Consider the following 27,870-nt stretch of genomic DNA (forward strand, 5'->3'; position numbering starts at 1 on the left):
TGAGTCCGGCTGAAACAAGCCGAGTTAGCGATTCTGCTTTTTCCACGAAAATATATAATCAGTTGGCAGATAAATTACACACCGAATTAGAGAATCACGTATGATAATACTCACGCTTTTATCCAGTTCTTAATAAGCGTTAATAATAACGGAAAGAAACGGAAACAACCCGTGATGCTCCACGGAAGAATTTAAGCGACGGACAAGATGGACGACTAATGTGGAAAAGTGCAACCAGGCGCAGGACTTTTAAAACTTTAAGTTGATTTAAGTCTCGTTTATCGTCAAAACAACTCAAGTTTTAAAGTTTGTTAGTTTCCCCACAAATTACAGATTATTGGAGCAGCTGACAGAAACTGTGACGCAACTAAATCCGAGGTTTTCTAACAGCATCATGGCGCTGTCGACAAATCAAAGTTTCCCGGGTGATATTAAAGTAACACCTCCTGAAGAAGAAGACGTGGTTACAAAAGATGAAATGTCTCCGTGTGTCCTCGGACAGACCAAAGCCTCCGCCCCCAGAGAGTTAACCCCGGAGGAGCGGGACAGACTCGGCGGGGAGCGGACTGTGGTGTCCGACTTCAAACTGATGAAGCTGGAGAAAGACGCGCAGAAGAACTGGGACCTGTTTTATAAAAGAAACACGACCAACTTCTTCAAGGACAGACACTGGACCACCAGAGAGTTTGAAGAGCTCAAGGCATGCAGAGAGGTGAGGGGACAGAGACAGACAGGACACCAGGCAGGAGACAGACAGGACACCAGGCAGGAGACAGACAGGACACCAGGCAGAAGAGACAGGACACTAGGCAGGAGACAGACAGGACACCAGGCAGGAGACACCAGGCAGGAGAGAGACAGACAGGACACCAGGCAGGAGACAGACAGGACACCAGGCAGGAGAGACAGGACACTAGGGTGGAGACAGACAGGACACCAGGCAGGAGACAGACAGGACACTAGGCAGGAGACAGACAGGACACCAGGCAGGAGACAGACAGGACACTAGGCAGGAGACAGACAGGACACCAGGCAGGAGACAGACAGGACACCAGGCAGGAGACAGACAGGACACCAGGGTGGAGACAGACAGGACACCAGGCAGGAGACAGACAGGACACCAGGCAGGAGACACCAGGCAGGAGACAGACAGGACACCAGGCAGGAGACAGACAGGACACTAGGCAGAAGAGACAGGACACCAGGCAGGAGAGACAGGACACCAGGCAGGAGACAGACAGGACACCAGGCAGGAGACAGACAGGAGACTAGGCAGGAGACAGACAGGACACTAGGCAGGAGACAGACAGGACACTAGGCAGGAGACAGACAGGACACTAGGCAGGAGACAGACAGGACACCAGGCAGGAGAGACGGGACATTAAGCAGGAGACACACACAGGGAACCAGGCAGGAGACAGACAGGACACCAGGCAGAAGAGACAGACAGGACAGTACATTTACAGTAGAAGACCTTGTTGGGTCGTCGTTATTATGTTCTCTATTAATGAGAAAACGACGGGGGAGCGTGTGCGTCATTCATGATGTCTCTCTCTGTCTCTGTCTCTGTCTCTGTCCTGCCTGTTTTGCAGTTTGAGTCTCAGAAGCTGGTGCTGCTGGAGGCCGGCTGCGGCGTCGGGAACTGCATCTTCCCTCTGCTGCAGGACGACCTCAACATCTTTGTTTACGCCTGTGACTTCTCACCACGAGCTGTTGAGTTTGTCAAAGTAAGAATTCTCTATCAATATATAACCTGTGTGTCGTCTTCTTCTGTTTTAATACTGCAGGCCAGTAGTTCCAAACTGGGCCAATCACACAGCAAAGATATGACAAATAAACTCTCTCTGTTTGCCTTCTGTCGACAGCAAAACCCTCTGTACTGCCCCGAGCGCTGCTGTGCCTTCCAGTGTGACCTCACTAAAGACGACCTGAGGGAGAATGTGGCCGAAGGCAGCGTGGACGTCGTCACTCTCATCTTTGTGCTGTCGGCCATCCACCCCGACAAGATGAAGCTGGCGTTGCAGAACATCAGCAGGGTGAGAGCACAGACTCAGTGTGGACTTCCTGTTGGATGTTGGGAGTTCTCTTCTCCCTAAAATACACAATCATATACATAAATGCCTAACATACACACAGTCTCGTGTGTGTACAGAGAAACGGTCCAAAAAAAGATTTAAAGGTGATTTTTCTAACGTGGCTGCGAGACGTGCTGCGTGTGTTTGTGGCAGCTCTAACACAAGCAGGTTCAAACAGTGTAAATGTAACATACATGTGGCTTTAAGGTGCTGAAGCCCGGAGGCATCGTCCTGTTCAGGGACTACGGCCTGCACGACCACGCCATGCTGCGATTTAAAGCCGGCAGCAAGCTGGGGGAGAACTTCTACGTCCGCCAAGATGGAACCAGGTCCTACTTCTTCTCTAAAGGTCAGTACAAGACTTCAGGAACGTCACTCTCATGTTTGTTGTGTCATCGAGGCTCATAGATAGACAGATAGACAGATAGATAGATTTAAGTACTAATACTTGGCTGCTTAATAACGAGCTTACAACTTCCAGTAAGCTAGTTTTCACTTGTTTTAGGAGCTAATATTTTTCTTGTCTATATCTGTGTCTGCATCAGCGATGCTGGTTTATGAAAATAGTCTAGAGAGCTATCCACGAGTTCCTGCTGTAACTCTGTGCACTAGTATTAGTCCATCCTCTCTGTCCCACCTGTCCTAGTCTCTCCACCAGCTGCCTGTAAGGTTCAGAGTTGACTTTAAGGTTCTCCTGTTTAATGGTCTGACCCCATCCTACATCTCAGACCTTCTAACCCCTTGTGCTACACCCAGGTCCCTCAGGTCAGCTGACCCGGTGCTCCTGGATGTCCCACGCTCCAAACTTAAGCTCAGGGCTGATCGAGCCTTTGCTGTGTCTGCCCCCAAACTGTGGATCAGCCTCCCCCTCCCAATCAGATCTGCCCCCTCCACTGACTCGTTTAAATCCAGGCTCAAAACCTACTTTTATTCATTAGTCCCCCTGACATGTGCCTGTGTGTGTTGTGTCTCTAACTGTGTGAGCTGTGTACCTGACAGTTCTGTTGCCTCTCGTGTGTGTTTTTAGCATTTTATTCCTTCTGTGCAGCACTTTGTTTTTAAATGTGCCTTATAATAAATTTGAGTTGTGTGAAGGCTCTGATCATGTTTCTGGACCTTTCATGACACATCTCAACGTTCCTTCATCGTCGTTTCCTTCTTCCAAAGTCTCCTTCCGTCTGCTTCCAGAGTTCCTGGCTGAGCTGTGTGTGGACGCCGGCCTCCAATCTGTTTCTAACGACTACGTCCTGAGAGAGACGGTCAACAAAAAGGAGGGGCTTTGTGTTCCCAGAGTGTTCCTGCAGAGCAAATTCACCAAACCCAGCTAGTCACAGAGCTCCTGATGTCACTCAGCCTCATACTTCTACAAACAGGTGGACAAATGTAAGATTAAAATGTCTGGTTGACTTTGGATGATGAAAAAAAAGTGTATTCCTTGAAACGTTACTGACTTGTGGCTGACACACACTTTTAAATCCTCCAGACTGTTTGGGAGACACGGGAGGTTCAGGGAGATGAAGAACTCCTCCGACGACTAATCAACTGCTGCCTTTTGTTCCTTCGCCAGCAGATGGCGACAGTGTTTGAACTGAGACTCTTACAGGTGGGAATATGTGGAACTGTGTGAACACTGAAGCACAAACTGTTGTGCCTGGACGTTAGCTGGACACAGAGCGAATCTCAGTGAACAGTATTTATCCGTTCAGATCAGTTTAAGTTTCATTTCACAGCTGTCGTCACTCTGATCGGCCTGTCGCGTCACCTGGAGACGTTTCTCTGTCAGCCTTAAAACTTCTCCTGTTTTGATGCCTCCTCTATAATTTACTGCGTCCCTTATTTATGTGATCTTTTTAATGAGGTGAGTACTTTTTAATTTTTATATGAATATTAATGTTTTTCATTATTTTTACCTGCCTGTGTTTAAAAAAAACATTCAGCTACATTATGTCATTTCACACTCTGTCTAAAACATGCTCACAGTGTTACATCCTGATCGTGGTCCTATTTAAAGTCATTTCTGCTGTGAACCTCAGAGGCAGATATTTATCATGCATCAACATTGTGACCTTTTCAAAATAAACTTATGAAAACTTTTGGTGGATTCCAGGTGTCTTAACATCATCAGCGATTGTCAGATCCGACCTCCTGCTGCTGCTCCTCTCTGATAAACATAAATATGAAACAGAAATCACAGATGCTCTGCGCTAACGTGTGCTCTTGCGGGCGAGACCAGCAAAAGCACGTGAACACACATGAACGCGTTGCCCACGTCTCACGGTCTCGCGCAAGCGCACACGTGAGCGTGGTGCCCAGAGAGGCAGTCAGAGCTACAGGCTACAACGAGGCTAAAAACAGAGTTCAAATGAGGTTTTTCCAAACAACTTTTTATGTCGGGGCTTCAGGACACTTGGATCACTACGGACGAGCAGTATGGAGATATTTTGTGGTTTCAATGATGTGTTTTTGGACGTTTGAATCTGGGGCGCCGTCAGCCTCCATTAGGTGGAGTTGTGTTGCTACCTCCTCTCCCCTTGGATCTCTGCAAGTGATGTGAGGACTCTAAAACTTCACCTGAGCCTCCCTCGGCATATGGGTGAGTAGATAATGGCTGAATTTACATTTTTGGGTGCACTATCCCTTTAAGAGACCAACGAAACAATCTGTTAATGAGTCATCTTCTCTGGTTTGACATTAGCCGAATCATCCAGAAGATGGCGCTGTTGGCTTTTAGGAAATGCACAGATTGTCCATATTTTGACCCAAATGTTGTCAGGCGGTCACCGTCTGTGACTCATGATGGAGACATTTAATCCCATAACAGCCTGTCAGATACACTCAGAATCAGAATAAGGTTTATTGACAGGCAGCGTTTCAGTTACAAGGAATCTGCGTCTGGTGTTTTTGCTGCTCAGAATAAATTTATAAAGGGGAAATAAAAAATAAGGTCAAGGTGCTCCAGAAGTCAAGAACATAAATACTGAATGAAAAATTACTTTACAAATGTGAAGATACTTAAAGAATTACTGTAACAAATGTGTACAGTACTACAATATAAAACTTGTTTTAGACTGAGAGAGCTGTTGGGTTTTGTGCAGGATGTGCAAAAATAATCATCAGGGAATGTGTAAATGTTCATTGTATAACTAGAGAATATTTGCCGTGTACAGGGATCATAGTCGGCTCCACTTTATGCATCATGTCCACTGTACAGATGCTTTTATTTTATTTTTATTTTGTAACGCTGTTTTCCTCAGATGACACATTTGAATCCATTATATCAAACCTCCTGCCTTAATGTTGATATATAGAGTTTGTCTGTGTGTGTAGGACTCATGGGTCCAAATATCTGGGCTGAACATTTGTTGCATTTTCTCACTTGATCCTGGAGTGACGATGAATTCAAATGTGAAAGAGCGGAGGAAACATTAGACAGATTCAGTTATTTCCTTTAATGTTAACCAGTAAGTTACTAGCTACTAGTTACTAGATTTGTTACTTCCTGTGTCTCTGTCATAAGTCTTTGTTTGTACAGGTGTAATGGTAGATTTCATACTGATGGAAGAGACATCCAGTGGATATAAGACTTTCAAAATGTCCCTGAGTGTATGTTAAAGAAAATGTAAATGTTGCCACAAGGATTGAACAGCAGAGTCACATGGGGACCAAATCAAGAATGTAAGACTGATATCAGCTTCTCTCCTGAGCGGAAAGACATCAGGGTTTCTGTGATGTGTAAATGTTGTTACACAGAGCCTGAAAAGAAAAGGGGACATTCTCTGAATGGAAAATGAGATAATCCCACTTATCTTACTGGATTTAAGACGTGAAGGTTATTGTGATTCTGAAAACTTTAAGGCCTTTTATTGAAGGAAATATTAAATGTTGAACGACTGAAGAAATGTTGAACACTCAGAAAGTATCAGAGAGTATTTACCTTCACATTTACAAAATGTGTCTTCGTAGCTCAGGTGTCATGGTGGTGTTAATGAGACCACTGTGGTGTGAACCAGTTGATGCTCTGTGACAAGTATCAACATGCTGTGAGCTTCCTGTTCGCCCACTGTTTAAACCTCCGGCCGATATTTCAGCAGAAAAGTACAAATAGAAAAAAAAGGTGTGAAAATATTTCACAGAGTGAAAAACAGTTGAAAGATGGGGTGTGTGATAGGGTCCTAAAATAATATCACAATATTTCAGTGATAATGATGTTCTTGATGATGTGACAAATGAGTAAGAAGATAGAATTACAACAGAATCAGTGATCTACTGTAGTTTCACAGTTTGCTTCAGATATTCAGTAAAACTAAATAAATTTCTTTAGTTTGTGAACAACAGCAGAAATCAAATCTACCACTAATTACACATTTAAACAAAGTGTCCCCTGGGATCTATATATATGAATCATCTGTAACCATCAGGCTGTAACCTGTGACAGGCTGTGATGAGACAGTCACATATATGGAGTTTATTCACGTAGGTTTCCATCAGCAAAGGTTTGTGACAGAATCAGAGAGGAGAGGGAGAGACGCTGTGCTGCTGCCAGAGGAGCCGCTGAATGAGTTCCCTCTGAGCACTAAGAGAAGTCAAAGTTTATTCCACACTACTGAAGCTGCTCCTCTTTCTGGAACCACCAAGGAGTCGGGAATAATTTCACTTTCAGCCTTGCTTGTTGTTGCCGTGGGTAACACTCTCCAGCTGATGGGCTGGCAGTGGTGACCACGTCAGGATTACTTTGCTTCCCTCCTGAGACGACATGCTGATGTCTGGTCTCAGAGTTGTGGACAGTGTTTCCTCTGGGAACTGAAGTTTTCCTCCCTGATCAGCCCTCGTGTCTCGTCTCTGGGTGGACTGAGCAGATTTTGTTTTGCTTCACCTTGGACAACAGGCTTCTGACCCTCTTTTAAAAGCTGACGGAACTCCACAGTGTCTTTGTTATAGCTGGGTGTTTCTTCAGTCTTACCTGCTCCAAGATGTCGTCATGTTGTTGTGAGTACCTTGTCATGGCGCCACCTGTATCTCCCCTGGGTCAGAGCTGCTTTGCACCCTGATAGGATGTGCACCACGGTTCCTTTCGCTCCACACAACCCACCCTCATTCCCCACCTGTGCAAGGTGACCGAGATTGGGAGGGATATATTCAGTCTGTTTTCTTTAGTGTATAATCACCTGAAAAATTAATATCTGAACCGAATGTTGAGCCGATCCATCCAGTAAACGTTGAGGTATTTCACTGACTCTGGAGGAAACTAAGACAAAACTGATGATTCTGATCTCCCGACATGTAAAACAGTAAACTCTTCTCAGGCCAGGGTCAAAGAGACAAAGTGTTCATCAAATAGAATCCTGTAGTTTAAATTTTAATTTCAATTCTGTGCTCAGTTTTCCATTTACACAGTATAACCCCCTTCTGACAGTGACACATGAATTTGTGCTGTGATCTGAGCGTGCTGGTTTATCTTTGAACGCAGTTTTGAGAGTGTACACGAAGCAGTTTCCTGTCCTGTGGTTTGGCTCGAACAGCCCTCCACCAGTGTGAGGAGAAACAAGTGCCTGTTGAAATGGAATCCCATCTGCAGGGTTATTCTTGATGAGCATGAGACAGCAGGTCAGTCTCAGTTATTGAGGCTTCTCAGCAGTGCAGCCACTGTTGTGTTTAAGGAGATTAAATGATTTGTACAAAGAATACAAACCAACTGAACGATGACGTATTAAAACTAAACACTGATCGTCACCTGTGCTGAAGGTGATTTGACAATTCAGACTCAGGCTGAATTAATCATGTGGTGTATACTGTAGACTCATTCTTGAACAGATGTGGCTTTGTGTTCTCTAGTTGGGGTTTTTTGACCCTCGGTAGTGAAGAGGAAACTGAACGAGGGCAGACAGTTCAGGGTGAGAACAAGCTGCAGCTTTGGTACTATTTTTTTCGGGTGATAGTTGCGGTGGCTTTTCACACCTTGAGTCAGCACGTACTTGAAGGTTTTGTTTGTTCCACTGAATTGTTGCAGACGTTCTCGCCTCACTGACAGAGTCTAGGTTCCTCACTTTGACATGTGTGCAGGGCTTTGTTCTCTGAAACGCACAGTCCACTTCTATTGAACTGTATTTCCAAATTGCATGATATTATTTTGACTTTGGGCAGAGAACCAAATGATTTTGGCAATCCTGTCTGCATCCTGATGTAAACTAAAGGGCAGTGTGTCAGATTTAGTGGTGTTGAGCCGTGAGGACTGCCGATTACAACCAGCTGAAACTTCTCCTGGTTAGAATTCCTTCCTCCGCTGTTCAGGAGGTTTTAACCAGGAGCTGAATTATCCACAGAGGTCTCTTCCTCTCAGAAACAAACAGACCAGCTGATTTGAATCGGTAAAATACTGAATAAAGCAGTCTCACATAATAAAAAAATCAAAGTCCAGTTGCCTACGATTTAATTGTTGCCAAAATGGAATTGACCTGGATAAATGAGAATATCCACAGACGTCTCACATAATAGTGTTTATCCAGTGCTGTTTGTTGTAGGTGGGCAACAAATGTCTCTATCTAGAGTCAGTGTTTGGTTTGTCCATTCTGGGCTACTGTAGAAACATGGCGGTGCAACATGGTGATCTCCGCAGACGAGGACCTGCTCCCTGTGTAGATATAAACAGCTCATTCTGAGGGAACGAAAACATGACGATTCTTATATTCAGGTGATTATACACTAAAGAAAACATACTTATTATATTATACACTGTTTCTGCTGAGTCACCTCCACACTGGAGCTTTAAGACTGGGCAATATGGTTAAAATCTTTTATCATACAGTTTTTGAAAATCAATTGAGAGTTTATTAATGGAAACATGAACACATGAGGTCTGTTTTTGGTTTATACAGCAAATAAGATTTATAACAGAGCAAAGTGCTTCATTGTATTCATGCAAAATCGTACAAAAATTCCAAATCTATTGCACAATACAACTTTTTATTTATATGGCAAAATGCTGGTGATGGACAAATTTACATTGTTTCACAATATATAGTACATATCACGTCTAATGACGTCATGATATCCAAATTCATTCATGTTCTGATCTGCTGATAGCCCACCCCTTTAATCTTTAATCTGCTGAGCAAAGGCCACTAAAGCAGTTACAATAGAGGATAAAACAAACAAAAAGACTTTGTGGAATTTCTCCCATTTACTTAAATAAAAGAAAGATGCTTTTGTAAAACTCAGCCTGATGCAGCTCCGTCTGTTGGACGACTTTAATCCTTTGTGAGTCGACTCAGTGCGCTGATCAACCTGCAAGAGAACAGAGCAGAACAAAGCGTCAGTGTGCGTCTGCAATATAAAATGACTTCTTTCCCTTCCACAGTATCCAATCAAAGCTCCAGTGTGTTGGATTCAGGGGGATATATCTGGAAGAAATGTATTTAATATAATAAGTATGTTTTGTTTAGTGAACAATCACCTGAAAATAAGAATTGTGTCTTTGTTACTTTAGAATGAGCTGTGTATATCAAGGCGCAGGTCCTCGTCTATGGAGATTGCCATGTTGTACCGCCATGTTTCTACAGTAGCCCAGAATGGACAAACCAAACACTTGGTGCTTCACAAAGTCAATGAAGGATCCTTACAGCAGGCTACATCATTGAATCCTGCCAAAGGACTGTTTGAACGTCAAGGATCCTTTGAATTCTACCGAGGACAGAGTCCTTCCTTCAGAGCATTCACAAAGATTCATGTGTGAACCTCAGCGGGTGAAAAGTACCCACAATTCTTTACGCACAAGGCGGGGCCTCTACAGTGATGCTAACCTGAGCACCCAAAAGCCTGTTCAGATTTGTGTTTAGTAGGAAGGAGTCTTGCCTCTGTAGGAACCGACCAAGATAACATCCTTGGCTTTGAGAAGCATCAACTGGTCCTAGATCTTCGTTAAGTTGTCTGGACCTCTGGATCAGAAAAAAAGGTGCTGGGCTAACAGCCTGTCTGTGACGTGCCAGCAGCACTGAAGACGCACTGATTTGTGACATGAAACTGTTTTATTCAGTGTTTTTGCTGGTTTAAATCAGCTGGTCTGTTTATTTTGCAGAGGAAGAGGCCTCTGTGGATAATTCAGCTCCTGGTAAACACCTCCTGAACAATGAACACTGGAGGAATTCTAACCAGGAGAAGTTTCAGGTGGTTGTAGTCTGCAGTCCTCACCGCTAGACACTACGAAATCTCCCTAAATCTGACACACTGGACCTTTAAGAAACAGACAAACTAAATTCTGCAGAGGAAGTAAGACGGATTCATCCTCAGGGGAACATGAATCTTTGTGCTAGCTTTCTGTCTTGGCATCCAACAGTTGTTAGATATTTTAGACTGTACCAAAGTGGTGCACAGCTGTAACATGGAAACACTGGCTCGATAGCAGTGTATTTTACTGTTGCCCTGCTTCTGATGAACTGAAAGATACACGTCAGCCATAACGTTAAAACCACAGACTGGTGAAGTAAACAATAGTGATCATCTTGTTACTGCACAGTGTTCTTCGGATCAGACTTGGCTCTGATCTGTTGAGACATGGGAACAGGACCTCTGGAGGCATCCTGTGGTGTCGGGGCGTTGGCGGCAGATCTTTTCAGCCCTGTAGGCTGTGATGTGGGATACTGGCACGTCCCACAGATGCTCGGTCAGATTGGGAACAGGGGAATCTGGAGGCCAGGTCGACACCTTGAGCTCTATATTGTGTTCCTCAGGTCATTACTGAGCAGTATTTACGGTGTGTCATGGCACATTGTTCTGCCATCATGGAGTGCCTTTACCATGAGGAGGTGTTACTTGGTCTGTCGCGGCCTAAGGAGACGATCAGTAGTGCTCACTTCACCTGTCAGTGGTTTTAATGTTGTGACTGATCGGTGTGGTCTACTTTAAGGAAGTTCAACGTCACAATAAGAAGAGTTAATGTAATTTTCTTCTTCATGAAAATACCTATGACAGTGATCCAGATGTAATGTCCCGCCACCGTCTCTGACTCTTTCTCACATTCAGCCGTGCATTGAAATTGTCCGGCGTCCTCTGCTGTCAGGTTGAGTATCTCCGTCACGACCTGTCTACGTCTCATGTTGTCATCAGAGATGGCGGTCTCGTTTACTGTGGTGAGGTACCTGCGCGGGTCAGTCAGCTCAGCACTTTGCTTCGTGATATGATACCACGCAACATGCAGCAGGCCGCAGAGCTCGACGTAATAATGAGCGTTGCAGGTTAGTTTGATTGATGAGCCGCTGGGAGACGTGATGTCTTGCGACAAGTAACGGACCTCTACAGGAGCTAGAGCACAAAGGAAACAAGAAAATGGAGAAGCCAAAACAGTTACAAAGCAGGTTTCACCCTCCTTTATTCTTATAACTTAATTTATCTTTAAGCTGTAATCTGCAAGATTTGACAAACAAACAACGTATATGGACTCACACAGTGGTGATCACTCTGTCATCACTGATGACCCACTCTCTGTGTGCCCGACTTAATTTTGCTGACAAAAACTATAACGAAAATTTTTCATCAACAACCTTTTTTTTTCTCCACTCAGTCCGGACTGGAGAAGGTTTGTGGGTTGATGGTGTTTGACAGGCAGGTAGGAGGCTCAGTTATCTGTGAGTGTAGCTGTGCTGTAAGTAAACAGTCTGAACTCAGATCAGTTTTCTCTGACAGAGATGAAAGTTTAGTTTGAATCACCAACTCTGTGAGAGGACACCAGTTTAAACCTCCAGACTAACATGTTGCACATGAAGAAACAAGTTATGTTTCTGCTTCTTAACAGTCACATGGATAAGTCAGAGTTTACAATGAACCTGGGGACAAATCCTAGTTGGCTCACATTAGTTATTTGTTGAGAGCATAAATAGAGAGATGTTGAGCTTTTCAGATGATGATCAGTAAGTGTGTGCTCGTAAATCAGCCCTTAAACCTGTCACACACTGCTGGAGACATGACACACACATTATCTTATACAACCTGTCGCCTTGAGTCTGATTTATGATCCATGAATCAGCCTCACTGGATCAGTTTAAAGAGAAAAACAAATAGAAAACATCAGGACTAAAATTTGACAAAATTTTTTTTGAGTTTTCATCGACTTAAACTATGAAGGATAAAAATGACTAAAATGTGATTTTTGTCTCAAGACTAAGACTAAATCCAAAATAGCTGCCAAAAAACACTGGTGTTATAGTGTACTTATCTTTTCTTATTTTCTTCCTATTTTCTGTGTCCAGGCTTTATAAAAAATTAGTGACCAGTTAACAGACTGTGAGCATCCAAGAGACGCAGCGTGTAATGTCAGACGATGAGCTGCTGCACTGATGCTTTTGTCTGCCCGTATTTCATGGAATTAACAGAAAAGTTTTCAACGTAAGAAACATTTTAATTTTGGTTATGTTGGGGTTTTTGTACGTTTTTTCAAATTTATTATGGCAGGAACTGTGCACAACAAATAAATACTGCAGCAACGTCATTTCCACCTGCAGTTCTACTCTAGGCCGAATGTTTCAGCAAAGCGTCCATTAAAGTATAAGCATGTTCCCTGTGCGTGTCCTCCACCATATGCATCTAGAGACGTTCAGTATAAACACACACACACACACACACACACACACCATCTGGTACAAAATGTGCGAATGCTAAAAGTGAATCAAGAAAACTATAGACGATATTAACACACATTAAGGAATTTTCTATCATTCCAAAAACTTGTTAGTCACAATATAATCAAACTCTATACATTTCTAAATACTTAACTCATAACTCCACACTTTCTATCAGACAACACATGATTTTAACAAGTACGTGTTCACATGAAGCTATCACGTGTTTATTCGGCTGACATGACAGTGTGATAAAGCTCATGTATAAAAAGTGACTGACTGACCTTTGTCCTGAGCAGACGACACAAACAAAGTCACCAACAGCAGCACCGCAGGTCCAGGTAGCCACATCATGCTCCAACACGCACACTTAGGTGGAAGGTCACGCTAAAGATGAACACGAGAACCACAGCTCGACTTAAAATGGCAGAGGCAGAATGAAAGTGTGCTCACTCTCACTCAGTGATTTCACTCTGAGCTGCATGAGCTGCACTGTGTGAGCGTGTGTGCTGATGTGTGGGTGGAGACGCATCTCTGAGCTCAGTAGTGTTTCCATTCTCTCTGACAACCACAGACAACTCTGTGATCTTTTATAGCTTTTCTTTTCATTCAGGTTTTTGCACTGCATCATATCATTTTTATGTCACTTTGAATGCAGCGTTCTGTTTCACTGATCGGTCTATAACAAATCAAGCCGTTATCACCCGTCACAGGCAGCCTGGTCTCACGATGAATGCATCAAATACCAGCTTGTGGGCAGTGACTTCCAGCGTCAGACACCAACAAAAAAAAGCCATCTTTTCACATTGGCGTGATACACAGCTGAGTGCTGTTATTCTGTAACAGTGCCCGCGGGTGTCGGAGGGAAACGTAGCAGTTAAGGGGGCGAAAGTCCTAGTGGGGCGAGTGGGAAGGGTGGTGGAGGGGTCCAACAACCACTGACTTTCACCCAGGAGGCTGATGTTGGCTTCCTGCATGATTGTAAAGCCAAACCCTGTTCTTTTTCCCCAAACCCAACCACAAAAGAGACTGTATGCAAACTGTACATTTCCTGTGAAAACAGAAGTGTCTTTTGAAAACAGACAATGCATGTAACAGGCTGAAGTTGACACGGCGTCCCAGAACGTCAACAACCAACACACCCAGGGTACCTTGGACGTCATATGTGGACGTGGAAAGTCCATGACCAAACGTGGACATGTGACGAGGTCACAGTGAGGATGTGTTGTCAAAGGACATCTAAGAAATCTTGGCGCGGCACACCAAAACACCAGCTGTACCTGAATTTCAGGAATTCACTCATTCTGTTGTTTGTAGACAAGTTAAATCTATGTCAAAGTGACCGCTTTGAAAATGGCCATGCTGCCACATTGCTGCAGAAATGTCCTATTTTTGTCAGAGTCACAACCTCAGAGACAGAGTATTTGTTATTTCACCATGATGGCTCCTCACCAGCATCAAAAGTGATTGAACCACTTCCTCATATTGTAGAGGACAGTCAGGGACAAGAAGACATAGAAGTGGATTTGCTGACACCTGTTGACCTGTTGCTGTACTGATGTTTGTGCAGACTGTCCTCCAGAATAACGAATTTGTTTGCATTCACACAAGCGATAAAACTGAGTGCCTCCATGAGTTTTACATTTAGGACAATGTGGTGAAATAGTTTTTGGCCCTGATCACACAGAAAGTGTTTTGCAGGTTGAAAAATGCGAGACACACCGCACTGCCACACTACTTTTTTTTTTTTAACAGAATAAATGCCACTAGTGGAAAAAAAAACCCCACTTGCTTCCTTTTTAACGTTGCCACCCCATCACCTCCTTACCTTATGGTGCGTTCATTTGTACTCGGAGGTCGGAAGTCAGAAGTGGGAATGACGTCACCTCCAAGTTGACAACAGTTTTTGCATTCTAGTTGACAATGGTGGACAAGTCGGAAAAAAAACATGGACGCCCGCAAGAAAGCCTTTGTTGCCCTTGCACTTTCAGAGTATAGACAGCTTCAAAACCAACATGCACTCCAGCTGATGAATGCTGCAGATGAGGCTGACCTAATGTAAAACAAATAAGATAAAATTGCTATAAACAGTACTTTAGCAGAGTGTTGACTCACTGTGTATGTGACTGGCAGCCATCTTGAATTCGTAAGTCTGGGTTGACGCGTTTGCTCCGAGTTTCTGAGTTGGAAATCTGATCTCAGGGAGCGTTCAAGTTTAAACTTCCGACCGGGACCTGTGAATTTCTGACCTCCGAGTACAAACGAACGCACCAATAACCTTCCCCTGTAATGAATCTACTGTTTATTATTGTATGTATCCTGCAGTAATCAGTGTGTAGCTGCTGCCATGTTGAGGCAGAGGGTGCTGTCTGTAGCTCTGGTTGAGGGTGAGAGGCTGTCAGCAGATAAACAGAGATCTGTGTGGGTACATGAGACCCTAAAAAAGAGGCTGGATCATGGGGAGTACCACCAGTTGGTCCAGGAGCTTCTCCTCCATCATGGACGTTTACAGTACTGCACTTATCTGCTGTTTTCTATTGAGATGGTGCTAACTGTGCTTTGTGAAGTCGTATAGCTCTGGGTATCCAGCAACCACTACCACCAGTTTCTCCTCCATTGGTTACCAACTGTAAACTTGTTGTCGTGACCACCACAGAAGCCCCGCCTCTCAAATCATCTGATTGGACAGTGGGAAATGGGGAGGCGCGTAGCAACACAAAAACAGCGAGCAAAAAGTTTCATTCTCATTAAAAGTATGAAAGTATTAAAAATATTTATTGCAAGTTGAGAATCTGGAAGGAATCCACAGGATCTCTTGCCACACATCATTATCTATTAGAAGTTGCTGTAAGTGATGTTTTTTATACTGCTGGAGCGGCGCAATGATTCCATAACAAACTTTACAGCTTATATTGAAACAGACTTTACAACAAGACATGGTGTCTGTTTTCATTTTTATGCTGATGACACACACATGTACCTGCCCGTTAGATCCACAGACGCTGGAATGATGTGTTCACTCAGTAACTGCCTCACTGATGTTACGAGCTGAATGTCATAAAACTTTCTCCAGCTGAACTCAGACAAAGCTGAGGTTGTTGTCGTCAGGCTGCAGCACGTTACTAAACAAATTCTGCCTTTGGCTGAATTTCAAACCTGTTGTGAGAAATCTCAGAGTCTGGTCTGACAGTAATTGAAGTTTTGAGCAGCACGTCACAAAGCTCGCACAATAATGCTTTTATCATCGTAGGCATATTTCAAAGCTACGATCCAGTTTAACTTTTAAAGACACAAAGATGATTTTACACGCCTTCATCTCTTCACGCCTGGATCGCTGCAACAGCCTCTTTTCCTGTCTGAATTATAAATCTATTAATCGACTCCAAACTGTTCAGAATTCAGCTGCCAGAGACGTGATCACCGGCTCATAGTGTGTTTTGGAAAAAAAAAAATAAGATTTTACTGAGTACCTTTGAGGTTCTTCATGGTCTCTCCTCCAGCTACATATCTGACCTCTCAGTACTGTACACATCAGGACGAACTCTGAGGTCCTCGGGCAGCAGAGGTCTTTTGTCTGTTCCACAGGCTGAAAACTAAAGGGGACAGAGCGTTTGCTGTCAGGGCCCCGAAGCTCTGGAACAATCTGCCAGAGGAAATCAGGTCAGTTGAGTCAGTGATCTCTTGAAGTCCCTTCTTAAAACAGACTTTTATCAGAGAGCCTTAACTCATATTATCTGAGTCTTTTGTTTCCTCAGTTTTTAAAAACTTATATATTTATCAGTTCTTTTAAAAGTTGTTCTCATGTTTTATCTGTTTTAGTTACTGACATGTAAAACACTTTGTGAATCTGTTTACATAAAGATAATAACTATTATTATATGTTATAATTATATGTTATAATTGTTATTATAACAATTAGCCGTGGCTTCGCTTCAGTAAACAAAGTGATCAGTGACAAAACTGTGTCCTCTCTTTCCTGTGATTTCCACCTGATGATGTTCATTTCAGAGTTCTACTTTTTAAAATCCTCTGTGTCACAAACACAACAGCTCATTACTTCCTGTGTGTCAGAAGACTTTCTGAGGGCTGAGCTTCATGTTTGGATCAAGTTAAACCACCAATGTTATAATAATTAGAGCCGTAGAGTTTCCTGCAGGACAATCGTGTCTGCGTTCATCGTTGTGTCTGTTCACAGAGAGAATCTGTATTTTTTCACCACTTTGAATTGTGTTGTTATTCGGTTGCTGCCACAACATTAACTGTCCCTTCTGTTTTAATCTGTGGTTTTGTGACACAACTGGTTGTGACATTGGCAGTGATGGATTAATCTCCACACACCCACAGCAGAGGCAGCTGGTGGATAAATACAGGTAACATTGTAGGACAGCAGATCACTATCTAACAGATGCTTCACCAGGATCACTGTCAGAAGAATAAACATGGCAGACTACGTCAATGAACCAACTGATCAGCAGAGGAAGAGTCCAGAGAGGAGAGGATGCTGTCACTCAGGTCAGATCTTTGTTTTTGACTTGTGAGGTTTTATTGCTTCCTTCGGTTTCACTTGCGGCCTCTGACCCTTTCAGTTGAATAAGTGTTTCACTCACATATAATCTTTAGTTTTTAAAACTTTTTTTTATGTACATACACCTGACGGAAAGGTTTTACTGTTTGTGGCATCTCTTCTGTTTCTGTCCAGTTATTTGTTTTTATGGGTTTAGTTTTTGAAGCACTTTGAGATACAGCTCTATGAAATCTGCCTAAAAGCATTTTTCTCTTTTTAAAGCTGGAGTTTTGGACTTTGACTTTGAACGTCTGTTACATTCAAGCCCTCACCAAACAAGATCACATAATGACGATTCAACCTGTTGCCACTAGAGAAAGATCTCCCTAAAGCTTTGTTACCACCAAGCAGTCGGCTTCAGTTCAGTTCACATTAGAACGCTTGTTTTTCTGTTCCCACAGTGAAAGTTGTGGATGGTCCCAACAGAAGCGTTCCTTAGCGTCCCCATGTTTGGTCCCCCCTCTGTTGGGGTACCTAGCACACAGATCTGGTACTAAAAGGTGGAGCTAGAAACCCTGCAGTCTGATTGGTCAGTAGAGGACGCTCACTCTGGTTTTATGTAACCTCTGTTCATACATCAGTAAACTACAACTATAAAATGAAAGAGAAAAAAATAACTTCATTCACTGGGCCGACTGCCGGCAACTTTTAAGGTGGAACGTTAACTTGTAATGTTACTCAATGCATGAGTTGATGACGTGAATCCATCAGCACACCTTAAATTTCACTGTGACAACTTTGACCATCACTTTAGTTTTTATATGACACACACTTTTAGTAATGACTTTAAAAATATAGATTCATTTGGAGCGGATTATGTGAAGGTCATATATTCTAATCCTCACTTCCTGTGGGCTACAGCAACACTAAACCCCTGAGCTTGCCTGAGAAGGACTAAATGCACAAAGCTGCTATTTTGAAATATCCCATGGAGAGAGACTCTCACTGCAGCCTGTTCTATTTTGTTGTGAAAATGTGGGCGTGCAGCCTCGTTCTGTGGACGATAAACCAGGTGCAGACTTCCATCTGTGTCACCGCTGATGAGGAAATACAGCGAGTGCTGGACGGAGCAGTGAGTGACAACAACCCCGCCCACATTTAAGAGGCCTGTCTGAACAGACCGAGGGTCTAGGTACCATGTCTGAAGGCTTACTGCTGGTTCCAAAGGGACTGGACTGAAAGGGTTTGGTGGAAACTGGGCCTTATATGTAGGCAAGATTGTTACCATTCCATTCTCATCTTAACTCGTCACATATCACCGCTTCGTCAGTGCCGTTCATGTCTACGTATTACACACTGGGTATCCTCCCGCGCGTGTATTGACATTCCGGGACGGTGCATCAGTTTATGCCAAGTAACACAAGCATATGATTAGGTTTAGAAAAAAACAAAATGGTTTGGCTCTACATTCATGTAGGAAGCGAACCCATCCACCGCTGCTCCCACCCGACCTACAGGGACTTCACAGCCCTTCATATTCAGTTGTTACCGGCAGCGTTTCCAACTGACTCAGTCCAGCAGTGAATCATACTGGTGTTACAAACTGACACCACCCGACGGTGTGTCATACTGCTGTGAGAGGTGGCCTTTGGTGTCAGTGTTTGACGCCGATGTCACTGACAAAGTGGCTGCATTTGACGACTTCGGAATAAGAAAGGGCTGGAGAGACCATTGTGACGAAGCAGAAAAAATACCTCCATCACTTTGTGCAAAAGTTGTGCACTGCTGGTTTAAGCACTCGGATGCTTTGCAGGGTCAGTGTGGCTGTACCGTCATTTTATTTAGTCACGTGTCCAATTTGTGTGTGTTTTGTCCCGTAGGTGAATCAAAAATCTTCTTGGTGGTTGGAGTCAGCTTCGGCCTGCTGTGCATCGTACAGGCAGCTCTCAATATTTCTCTTCGGCTCCAAGGAAGTGAGTATCAGCCTGCAAAGCAAAAGAGAAGTAAAATAGCAGATTTCATAAACCAAAGCCTCTGCACAGCTGATGAAATCCCACTGAGAAGCTTTGAGTCCAGGAAATATTACCTTAAACTGTTTCAGTGTCACTGCAGGCAACAAGCAGGACATGATGTACGAGTCTCTGCTTCTCTACGGAAGTTTTGTGAAACCTGGCTGTGACGGTGAAGCAACAGCCACTTCTGTGTGTGTGTCATAAATGTTTGGGAAAACACAGCATTGCTGATTCACAGGACCTGATTTCTTTCTTCCTTCCTCAGTGCAGAGTTTTTAATGTAGGTGTGAACTCCAACCTAAAAAGAGGAATGTCTTTCTTCTTCTTCCTAGCTGGGTCTGACCACATCAACTCTACCAACATCACCATGATGTCACCTGCTGAAATCAGCAACCTGCTTCGAGATAGAGACCTGCTGATAAGGGAATACACAATGTTGAATGCCAATGAGAGATGGTTAGAGAGGCGCCTCAGCGAACAGCGAAATCAGATCGACAAGCTTCAGGCTGAAATAAAAAGACTCTCTGAGATGGGTGAGGTTTTTTTTCTAAATATAAAGTTCATAGCTTCTTCAGAGCTGACAACTTCTTTTTAGAGACAACATTTGTTAATTTCTCACCTTGAAGTGCGACAGTGTGCACACATTATTTCCATTTTCTTCCAAGAATCTTCTCCCACTTCATCTTCTCTCCTGTCTGTTTGTCCTGTTTCCGAACAGGATCCCAACACAGTCATTGTCCCCGAGGGTGGAAGTTCCACATGTCCAGCTGTTACCGCCTTTCCACTGAGCTAAAGAACTGGAGAGATGCCAAAGAGGACTGTGGGAGAAACGGAGCTGATCTTGTGGTTTTAAATGATGAATCAGAAGCGGTATTTATGTTTTGGTTTTTTTTCTCAAATCCATTTCCACTTAATTTTCCTGTGTTCATCCAGGCAGTGTTTTAACTGTGTAAATGTAGTCTTATCCATCCTATGAACTGTACAGGGTGACCTCATTGACCACCTTTAGATAAATCAAAATCAAATCTATATGTCAAATTCTTCCCAACAGGAAATTCTTCTTAAGTTTGGAAGTGCTGTCATGTGGATCGGCCTGAGGGCTAGACGCTGGCCTCAGGATATGTGGACGTGGGAGGATGGACGCTTGCTGACTTTAGAGTAAGGCTTTCTGAATGTGCAATCCTGAGCTACACTATTTTGAATACCATGATTAGCACGAAGCATCAAAAATTAATTAATGTGCAAATTACAGTTTGCATGGACCTCTGGGTTGAGAAAGCCACAGTAGCGGGGCGGCATAGCTCAATATTTTTCTAGAATCATTCATTTTTGTGATAAAAGCACCAAATCTGTCAGATGTGTTGACAAATATATTTAGAACAAATCTGGATATTGGGGCATCAGAATCTCGCCCCCTGGTGGCCAGAGCAGGCAATTGAATCCTACCTGCCCATGGACCTGTCCCCTTAATTGGATCCACTCCAAAATGTAATGGCTTCTAAGTTGGACCATGCTACATGCCTCCACCAAGTTTTGTGAAAATCGGTTGGACAGTTTTCACATAATTCTCATCCAAAAAATGAATGGAAGTGAATGGGCGGCCCGTGGGCACGCCCCCTGAGTTGGATCAACACCAAAATTTAATGTATTCTAAGTTGGCATGTGTTACATCCCTGAAAATCAGTCTGGCAGTTTTTGTATAATTCTGCTAACAAACTAATAAGGGGAACTGACCATTGGCATCCCAGTGTTCCGACCATATTAAACCCATTGTTCCGAAGTCCGTTCCGAAATCATCATGATGCCCTCTGGTTAAGGTCTGGTTAGGTTTAGGCACAAAAACCACTTGGTTAGGGTCAGGAAAAGATCATGGTGTGGGTTAAAATGAAAAAGAAAGTGACAAACACACAAGCTGTGAGCCTGCTCCGCCTCAAGCTGGTCGCGGCACACCATACACCCACCGCGAGCCGTTCAGCACCGCGGACAGTCAGACTAATGGGCTGTCGAACCAATGACATGGACCCCTAATAAATTGGGCGGCATAGCTAAACAATTGTTCATTTTTGCAATAAAAGCACCAAATTTGGTTCATTCATAGCTTAATATACTGGAACAACACTTTGGTCACCCCCCCCCCAAGCTGCTGTTACCATGGTTTCAGCACCACAAATATAATTTAGAGACCAGTTAAAGTGAAAAATATGTTTCATTCTAATGTAGGACAATAGTAAATTAAAGACATCTGACACAATGGTGAGATTTATAGTTATTTATAAGGCCATTTAACAATGTTCAGTGAACATACTTAACAATTGACCTATGGCTAAGCCACGCCCCCTCCACTCACTCAGACAAACTATCAACATTAAGTGTCCGGCTCTATGGCAGGTGTCACAGTACACGGCATTTCACAGGAGGCAACTGATGATTTTTGGAGACATAACGGTCAGATGTCATTGAGAAGTAACCAAAAGGGCCTAAACTACGCATTGGAGGGATATATTCATCATTTTATTGTTGAGAAGGTCGATGAAAAGCTTAAATTACAAGCCAACATTTACAGGTCACAGTGTACGCTTGTGAACCGCATCTGGTTGCCGTCACCATCAAAGACAACAAGTTAAAGTGCCACTGAAGTTAAGGTTTTTGGCTCAGAATATGAGAAAAGGATAACGGCCTTTTTACCATCTTTACCAAGAGTGTGTCTCCGTTAGTTTGGTGCTACAGTATTTACACTGAATCATTCAGCATAACGTTTGCCAACCTTTGTTATCTCTGCCATTACAGATAAGTTAATGAAGCTAAGCTCCAGAAGTTAACGTTAGCTTAACTAGAGCCCTTTGGACAACAGCTAACAATGATGTACCATCACCAAAGTACAAAACTAGAACAAAATAGGCTAATGAACTCCCAGCAAACAAGGTGACATGATGAACAACGCAGCTAGGAGCTAACGTTAGGCTAACTTTAGCTAACGTTAGCTAGAGATGTTAAAGATAACTTTATATTTCTTTCCAGCAAAGTGACAATATGTTGCCTCAAACACAATGTTGACTTACCTTAGAACAGATGTAGACATCATTGTTAATCTTATTCACGTTGAGTTGATGTTGTGGTCTAACGTTACCACACAACTTTATCCAAAGGAGACACTTTTCTCGCTTGAGATGTGGTTTAAAGTGTAAAAATACACCTGGTCGCCCAGCCTCTCAGGATACCTTGTGTCAGAGTTGCATGTACCCCATGCACACCGTTTGACCATTTTTAAACTTCAAATCTCTGAAAAAGCTCATAAAACCGAACAAACTGACTTTCTGTAATGCATTTCAATGGACGTCCAGGCAGAGAATGTCCCAGTGTATGGGAATGGCTATACGCACTGTGATTGGCTCATCGCGTTTGAGGGCGGGGCTTAGCCATAGGTCAATTACACTGTAACTGTTTGAACATATGAACTCGTGCAGCCATCTGCAGCAATGTGGAACCTTAATAATCGAGCTGTTTTTACAACAAGGCCTTGAATATCATGAGACAAGAAGAAAAAAGGGGGAAAACCTTCACAGGTCACAGTGTCACTGTCACTATAATCAGGAGGCCATGAAGCTGGTAGTGCATGCAACTGAGGTTTAAGATGAAACGACAGCAGCAGCTCAGTGTAAGCGCTTTCTTTCTTATGGGAAAGAAAAGAAAGAAAGACAATGTGAGTTGGTAATAATTTTGTCCAGGAGGATAATCATAATTTCTGTCTAGACCTGTTGATGTTGAGCTGACGTTGTGATTCAACATCTAACTTGTACACTCTTGCTAGGTAAACTTTAACGTTGTTACTATTAAGGTTACTAGCTAACGTTGGCTGGCAAAAATATGACAGACTTTCCAACAATGGAAAAAAGCGATTTGACATTAAATATTTAAGGTGTTTGTAAAACAACATGATTGTTCTGTTAACCCATGTAACTTGAAAACCAGTACACACCTCCAGTATCTAGGAAGGAGTTAGTCTGTCTGTGTGTTTTCCCATCAGTATTTTTCTAACTATACCTTATTCATGTCAACTGCTTTCATATCAGAGATCAGATGAAGTTCAGCTGGCGCCAGACGTTAGAGAACGCGAGGCAGGCAGAGCCAACGCTTCAGAGTGGCAGGTAGGTCATATGGGGTCCATGTCATTGGTTCGACATCCCATTAGTCCGACTGTCCGCGGTGCTGAACGGCTCGCGGTGGGTGTATGGTGCGCCGTGACTGGCTTGAGGCGGAGCAGGCTCACGGCTTATGTGTTTGCCACTTTCTTTTTCATTTTAACCCACACCATGATCTTTTCCTGACCCTAACCAAGTGGTTTTTGTGCCTAAACCTAACCAGACCTTAACCACAGGGCATCATGACGATTTCGGAACAATGAGTTTAATATGGTCGGAACAATGGGATGTCGAACCAATGGGCAGTTCCTGGTCATATGTGCCATATAACGGGTTAGGTGATATATTCAAAACTCATGCTGAGCTGCCACAGAAGTTATTGTCAGTGACTTGTTAAATAAATTAATCAGTCAGTTTGAAAGTGATCAGTGACATCATCGTCATTGATTGAGATATGTCAAAAAAAGTCAAAGTATATTCTTTTTCATTTTTTCATGAATTAAGATGGAGATATAAAAAGAGTGACTGGTAGAAATAAACCATCACCACATCTCAGTATCATTTATAAAATATTTTTTTTAGCTATTTCTGTATGTTGTGCATATAGATAAGAGTGTGTGTCATGTATTTGAATACATGCATTCATACTTTTAGATCTGTGAATGTTTTTAGTGTCAGTCTTTGTAGTATTCACTGATCTGTACCTGTATCAGATTATAAGACCTGTGGTACTTTATATATTTCTGTATACTAAGAAAACACAAAGGAAACACATGTAAATCATGTGATATGGTGTCTGTTTATGATGAGAACATACATCTGTTGTTTCAATAGAATAATATAAATAATATAAATTTGAAGTTAACTTTGTTGGTAAAATGACACATTCTGAACCACTTCAGGGCTAAAATGAGCTTTTCTTGAATAAAATGTAGGCTGTAAAGCCACCAGTATACCTCTATGTATATGTAGAATGAGAAGGTGTGTGGACACTCTACTAAATAAATGAGTAAAGAGACCGAGCAACAATTATCAGATTTATCTGAAGAAAAAACAAATAGTAATGCAAATAATTATAGCAGAATGCACAGTACCAGTACAAACAGCTCACAGTAAATGATACCAATATGTACAGTACCAGTACAAACAGCTCACAGTAAATGACACCAATATGTACAGTACCAGTACAAACAGCTCACAGTAAATGATACCAATATGTACAGTACCAGTACAAACAGCTCACAGTAAATGATACCAATATGTACAGTACCAGTACAAACAGCTCACAGTAAATGATACCAATATGTACAGTACCAGTACAAACAGCTCACAGTAAATGATACCAATATGTACAGTACCAGTACAAACAGCTCACAGTAAATGACACCAATATGTACAGTACCAGTACAAACAGCTCACAGTGAATGATACCAATATGTACAGTACCAGTACAAACAGCTCACAGTAAATGATACCAATATGTACAGTACCAGTACAAACAGCTCACAGTAAATGATACCAATATGTACAGTACCAGTACAAACAGCTCACAGTAAATGATACCAATATGTACAGTACCAGTACAAACAGCTCACAGTAAATGATACCAATATGTACAGTACCAGTACAAACAGCTCACAGTAAATGACACCAATATGTACAGTACAAGAAGAAACAGTGTAATGATACCAATATGTACAGTACCAGTACAAACAGCTCACAGTAAATGACACCAATATGTACAGTACCAGTACAAACAGCTCACAGTGAATGACACCAATATGTACAGTACCAGTACAAACAGCTCACAGTAAATGACACCAATATGTACAGTACCAGTACAAACAGCTCACAGTGAATGACACCAATATGTACAGTACCAGTACAAACAGCTCACAGTAAATGATACCAATATGTACAGTACCAGTACAAACAGCTCACAGTAAATGATACCAATATGTACAGTACCAGTACAAACAGCTCACAGTAAATGATACCAATATGTACAGTACCAGTACAAACAGCTCACAGTAAATGACACCAATATGTACAGTACCAGTACAAACAGGTTCTACTTAATTATAGCAGAATGCACAGTACCAGTACAAACAGCTCACAGTAAATGATACCAATATGTACAGTACCAGTACAAACAGCTCACAGTAAATGACACCAATATGTACAGTACCAGTACAAACAGCTCACAGTAAATGATACCAATATGTACAGTACCAGTACAAACAGCTCACAGTAAATGATACCAATATGTACAGTATCAGTACAAACAACAGTAGACACAGTGGAATTATACCAATATGCACATGTAAACAGTCCCCATTCTAGAATAAACGCTACCGTATGGAAACCATGCAGAACTCAAATTGAATGGGAAACAAAGTCCAGTGTTCACTTAGCTGGGCGTAACTTAGCTGGGCGATGTCCGTGGATAGCTGCCTCCGTGAGAAGAGAACAGAAGGAAGGGAGGGGGGTATCACTGTCCGAGGGCTGCCGTAGAATGGCAACCAGGATGTCAGCCGACCAACACTCGCTACCCGCTCCCTGGTTGCGGCGATTTGCGATGCTGGCCAGCTAGGAATGAACTAGCAGCCAGTACAGTCCAGTCCTCTCTGGTCTAGCTAACATTTAGCCATGTTACTAACTGATCCATTAGAAAGAAAGCTAGCTGGACATGGGTTTTGAAGCCTCTTTGGTCACGGAGCTCCCTCCATCTCTTGAACGCCTGACTGAGGTTTACTCTTGTTTTTCCTCTTCTTTTATCACTCTCCTTTTTGCTCTTCTTTGCCTCCTCACACAGAGGAGCTCCTTTTCTTTTGCTAGGCCGTTTTTCACTCGTCTCCAAACTCTGTCCGTCTGCCATTGTGCTCGTGACTCAACTATCTCATGCCCAACTCCTCATAAGGACCAGCTCCAGTCCCTGATTGGCTGACCGACCAGTTTCACAATACATGACGCGTTTCCTGCCGTAAAGCAGATTTTTTCCACGAAATTTCGGCACCGGTGGCAGAAGCTTATTGCAAAGATTGCAAAGCCACTAAGTAACCTATGTAAACACTGATAGTCTGATTTGACTGTGGACACTACCCTGTGCAACCCACATTATTTTCATCATGATGTATTTAGGAAAAGATGCTGTCTGTTGCCTCTTTAAATCTGTAACAGATAAACAGGAATAAGTGCGGAGCCACCGTGACGTCCCATTTTCGTCATCATCATCATCATCATCAAAATCAAACCATTGTTTATTCAGGGAAAACTGACTGAGCATCAAGCTCTTTCACAGCGACGCCCTGAGTTCACATTCAGTGCATCAAAACAATTAAAAATAAAACAGTAAAAAGACGACAAAGTTAAATAACAAGAATAAAGTCTGCTGTAAATGATGGATACACAACAACAACAACAACAACAATAAATAAACAATAACAACAAACAATAAAATGTAGAGAAAACAACCTCATGTCTGTAAAACAACCACGTCATCTCTAATTTTTGTGACATGTGTTTTGTAGTGACTTGAAGAAGGTGCAGCCAGGTGATCCAAGTCTCACCTGTGCCTATGCCGAACAGTTGCTGCCTGGCAGGCTGAGGTTTGTCCCTGCCGACTGTGCGGACCAACACTACTGGGTGTGTGAGATGATGGTGATGTGACGAACAGCACAACAACCATGAAGTAACACGTCACGTCTTTCTGTTTATGTCATATCCTTTTCCATCAGTCATACACACACACACACACAGACAGTGTACTGTATATTTGCATTGAGTCTCTCTTCTTTTTAATTTCATGTTGTGTGTGTGTGTGTGTGTGTGTGTGTGTGTGTCCTTTTAATCACTCTGTTTTAAAGTGAAGTCTTTCAGCTGATGGAGGGCGCTGTGTTTGGACGACTGAAAGTTGTATTGAGACAGAAACTCAGTCTGTGATGTGTTTAGAGTCTGGTCAGTAGAAAGACTCTGTGATTGTCTTGTAAAATAAATTCTTGTCAGAATAAACACGTCTGCTGGAGTATTTAAATCTCTGTGTAAAGGAATAATAACTTGCTGTCAGCGTTAACTTCTCGATCACAATGTGATTCAGCTCCAAACATGAACATGTTATTTATTGTTTTCATCACGTTAATTGTGTGCTGCTTTTTGTCTCTTCAGCATCAACCTTACTTGTGTCAAACAGAATTAAAACGTCACCAAAGTACTCTGAGTTTGAGCTTCGACCTGCGAGCAGAAGTCTCGCCAGGTTCAGGAGTTAGTGCAGGTCGACTGTTTCCCAGGCGTTCAGCCACATGTCCTCAGCTCTGTCTCCTGTGTCTTTTTATTTTTGAAATGCAGTGTTAACATATCATGTGTTTGTGCAAAATAAACTTAAAAAAAAACCTTTAAAAAAAACGTACACCCACACATAAAAAGGGGAGGTTGCAAAAAAAAACAATCTTGTATTTCAAATAAAGCCTCTCTCCTTTATATTCATTTGTTTTGACTCATATTCTATTTCTGTCCATTTCCAAAGGATGGCTGTGA

The 27,870-nt window shown here is 42.6% G+C and overlaps 2 protein-coding genes across 6 annotated transcripts; both read left to right on the forward strand.

The window, feature by feature from the left end:
• On the forward strand, window positions 1-17,028 carry mettl6 (methyltransferase 6, methylcytidine). Of its 4 annotated transcripts, XM_049583068.1 has the most exons (8): window positions 1-712; window positions 1,593-1,727; window positions 1,866-2,036; window positions 2,283-2,424; window positions 3,243-3,458; window positions 3,559-3,933; window positions 4,183-4,668; window positions 16,999-17,028. In XM_049583068.1, exons 1-5 carry the CDS (start codon window positions 395-397, stop codon window positions 3,401-3,403), a joined length of 927 nt encoding a protein of 308 aa, XP_049439025.1. In that variant the 5' UTR covers window positions 1-394; the 3' UTR covers window positions 3,404-3,458; window positions 3,559-3,933; window positions 4,183-4,668; window positions 16,999-17,028. The 4 variants fall into 4 exon arrangements, with proteins under 4 accessions (XP_049439025.1, XP_049439024.1, XP_049439027.1 ...); XM_049583067.1 differs by lacking the exons at window positions 4,183-4,668; window positions 16,999-17,028 and having other exon boundaries at window positions 3,559-4,137; XM_049583070.1 differs by lacking the exons at window positions 4,183-4,668; window positions 16,999-17,028 and having other exon boundaries at window positions 13-712; window positions 3,264-3,458; window positions 3,559-4,137.
• Window positions 13,414-27,756, forward strand: LOC125892815 (C-type lectin domain family 1 member B-like). 2 transcript variants are annotated; one of them, XM_049583072.1, is made up of 7 exons: window positions 13,421-17,194; window positions 19,067-19,159; window positions 19,531-19,731; window positions 19,917-20,068; window positions 20,250-20,356; window positions 23,269-23,343; window positions 26,868-27,756. In XM_049583072.1, the coding sequence occupies exons 1-7, from the start codon at window positions 17,122-17,124 to the stop codon at window positions 27,004-27,006; spliced, it is 840 nt and encodes a 279-aa protein (XP_049439029.1). In that variant the 5' UTR covers window positions 13,421-17,121; the 3' UTR covers window positions 27,007-27,756. The 2 variants fall into 2 exon arrangements, with proteins under 2 accessions (XP_049439030.1, XP_049439029.1); XM_049583073.1 differs by lacking the exon at window positions 23,269-23,343 and having other exon boundaries at window positions 13,414-17,194.
• Window positions 27,757-27,870: the final 114 nt, after the last annotated feature.

This window comes from Epinephelus fuscoguttatus, linkage group LG8, assembly GCF_011397635.1.
Source record: "Epinephelus fuscoguttatus linkage group LG8, E.fuscoguttatus.final_Chr_v1".
NCBI classification, from domain to species: Eukaryota; Metazoa; Chordata; class Actinopteri; order Perciformes; family Serranidae; genus Epinephelus; species Epinephelus fuscoguttatus.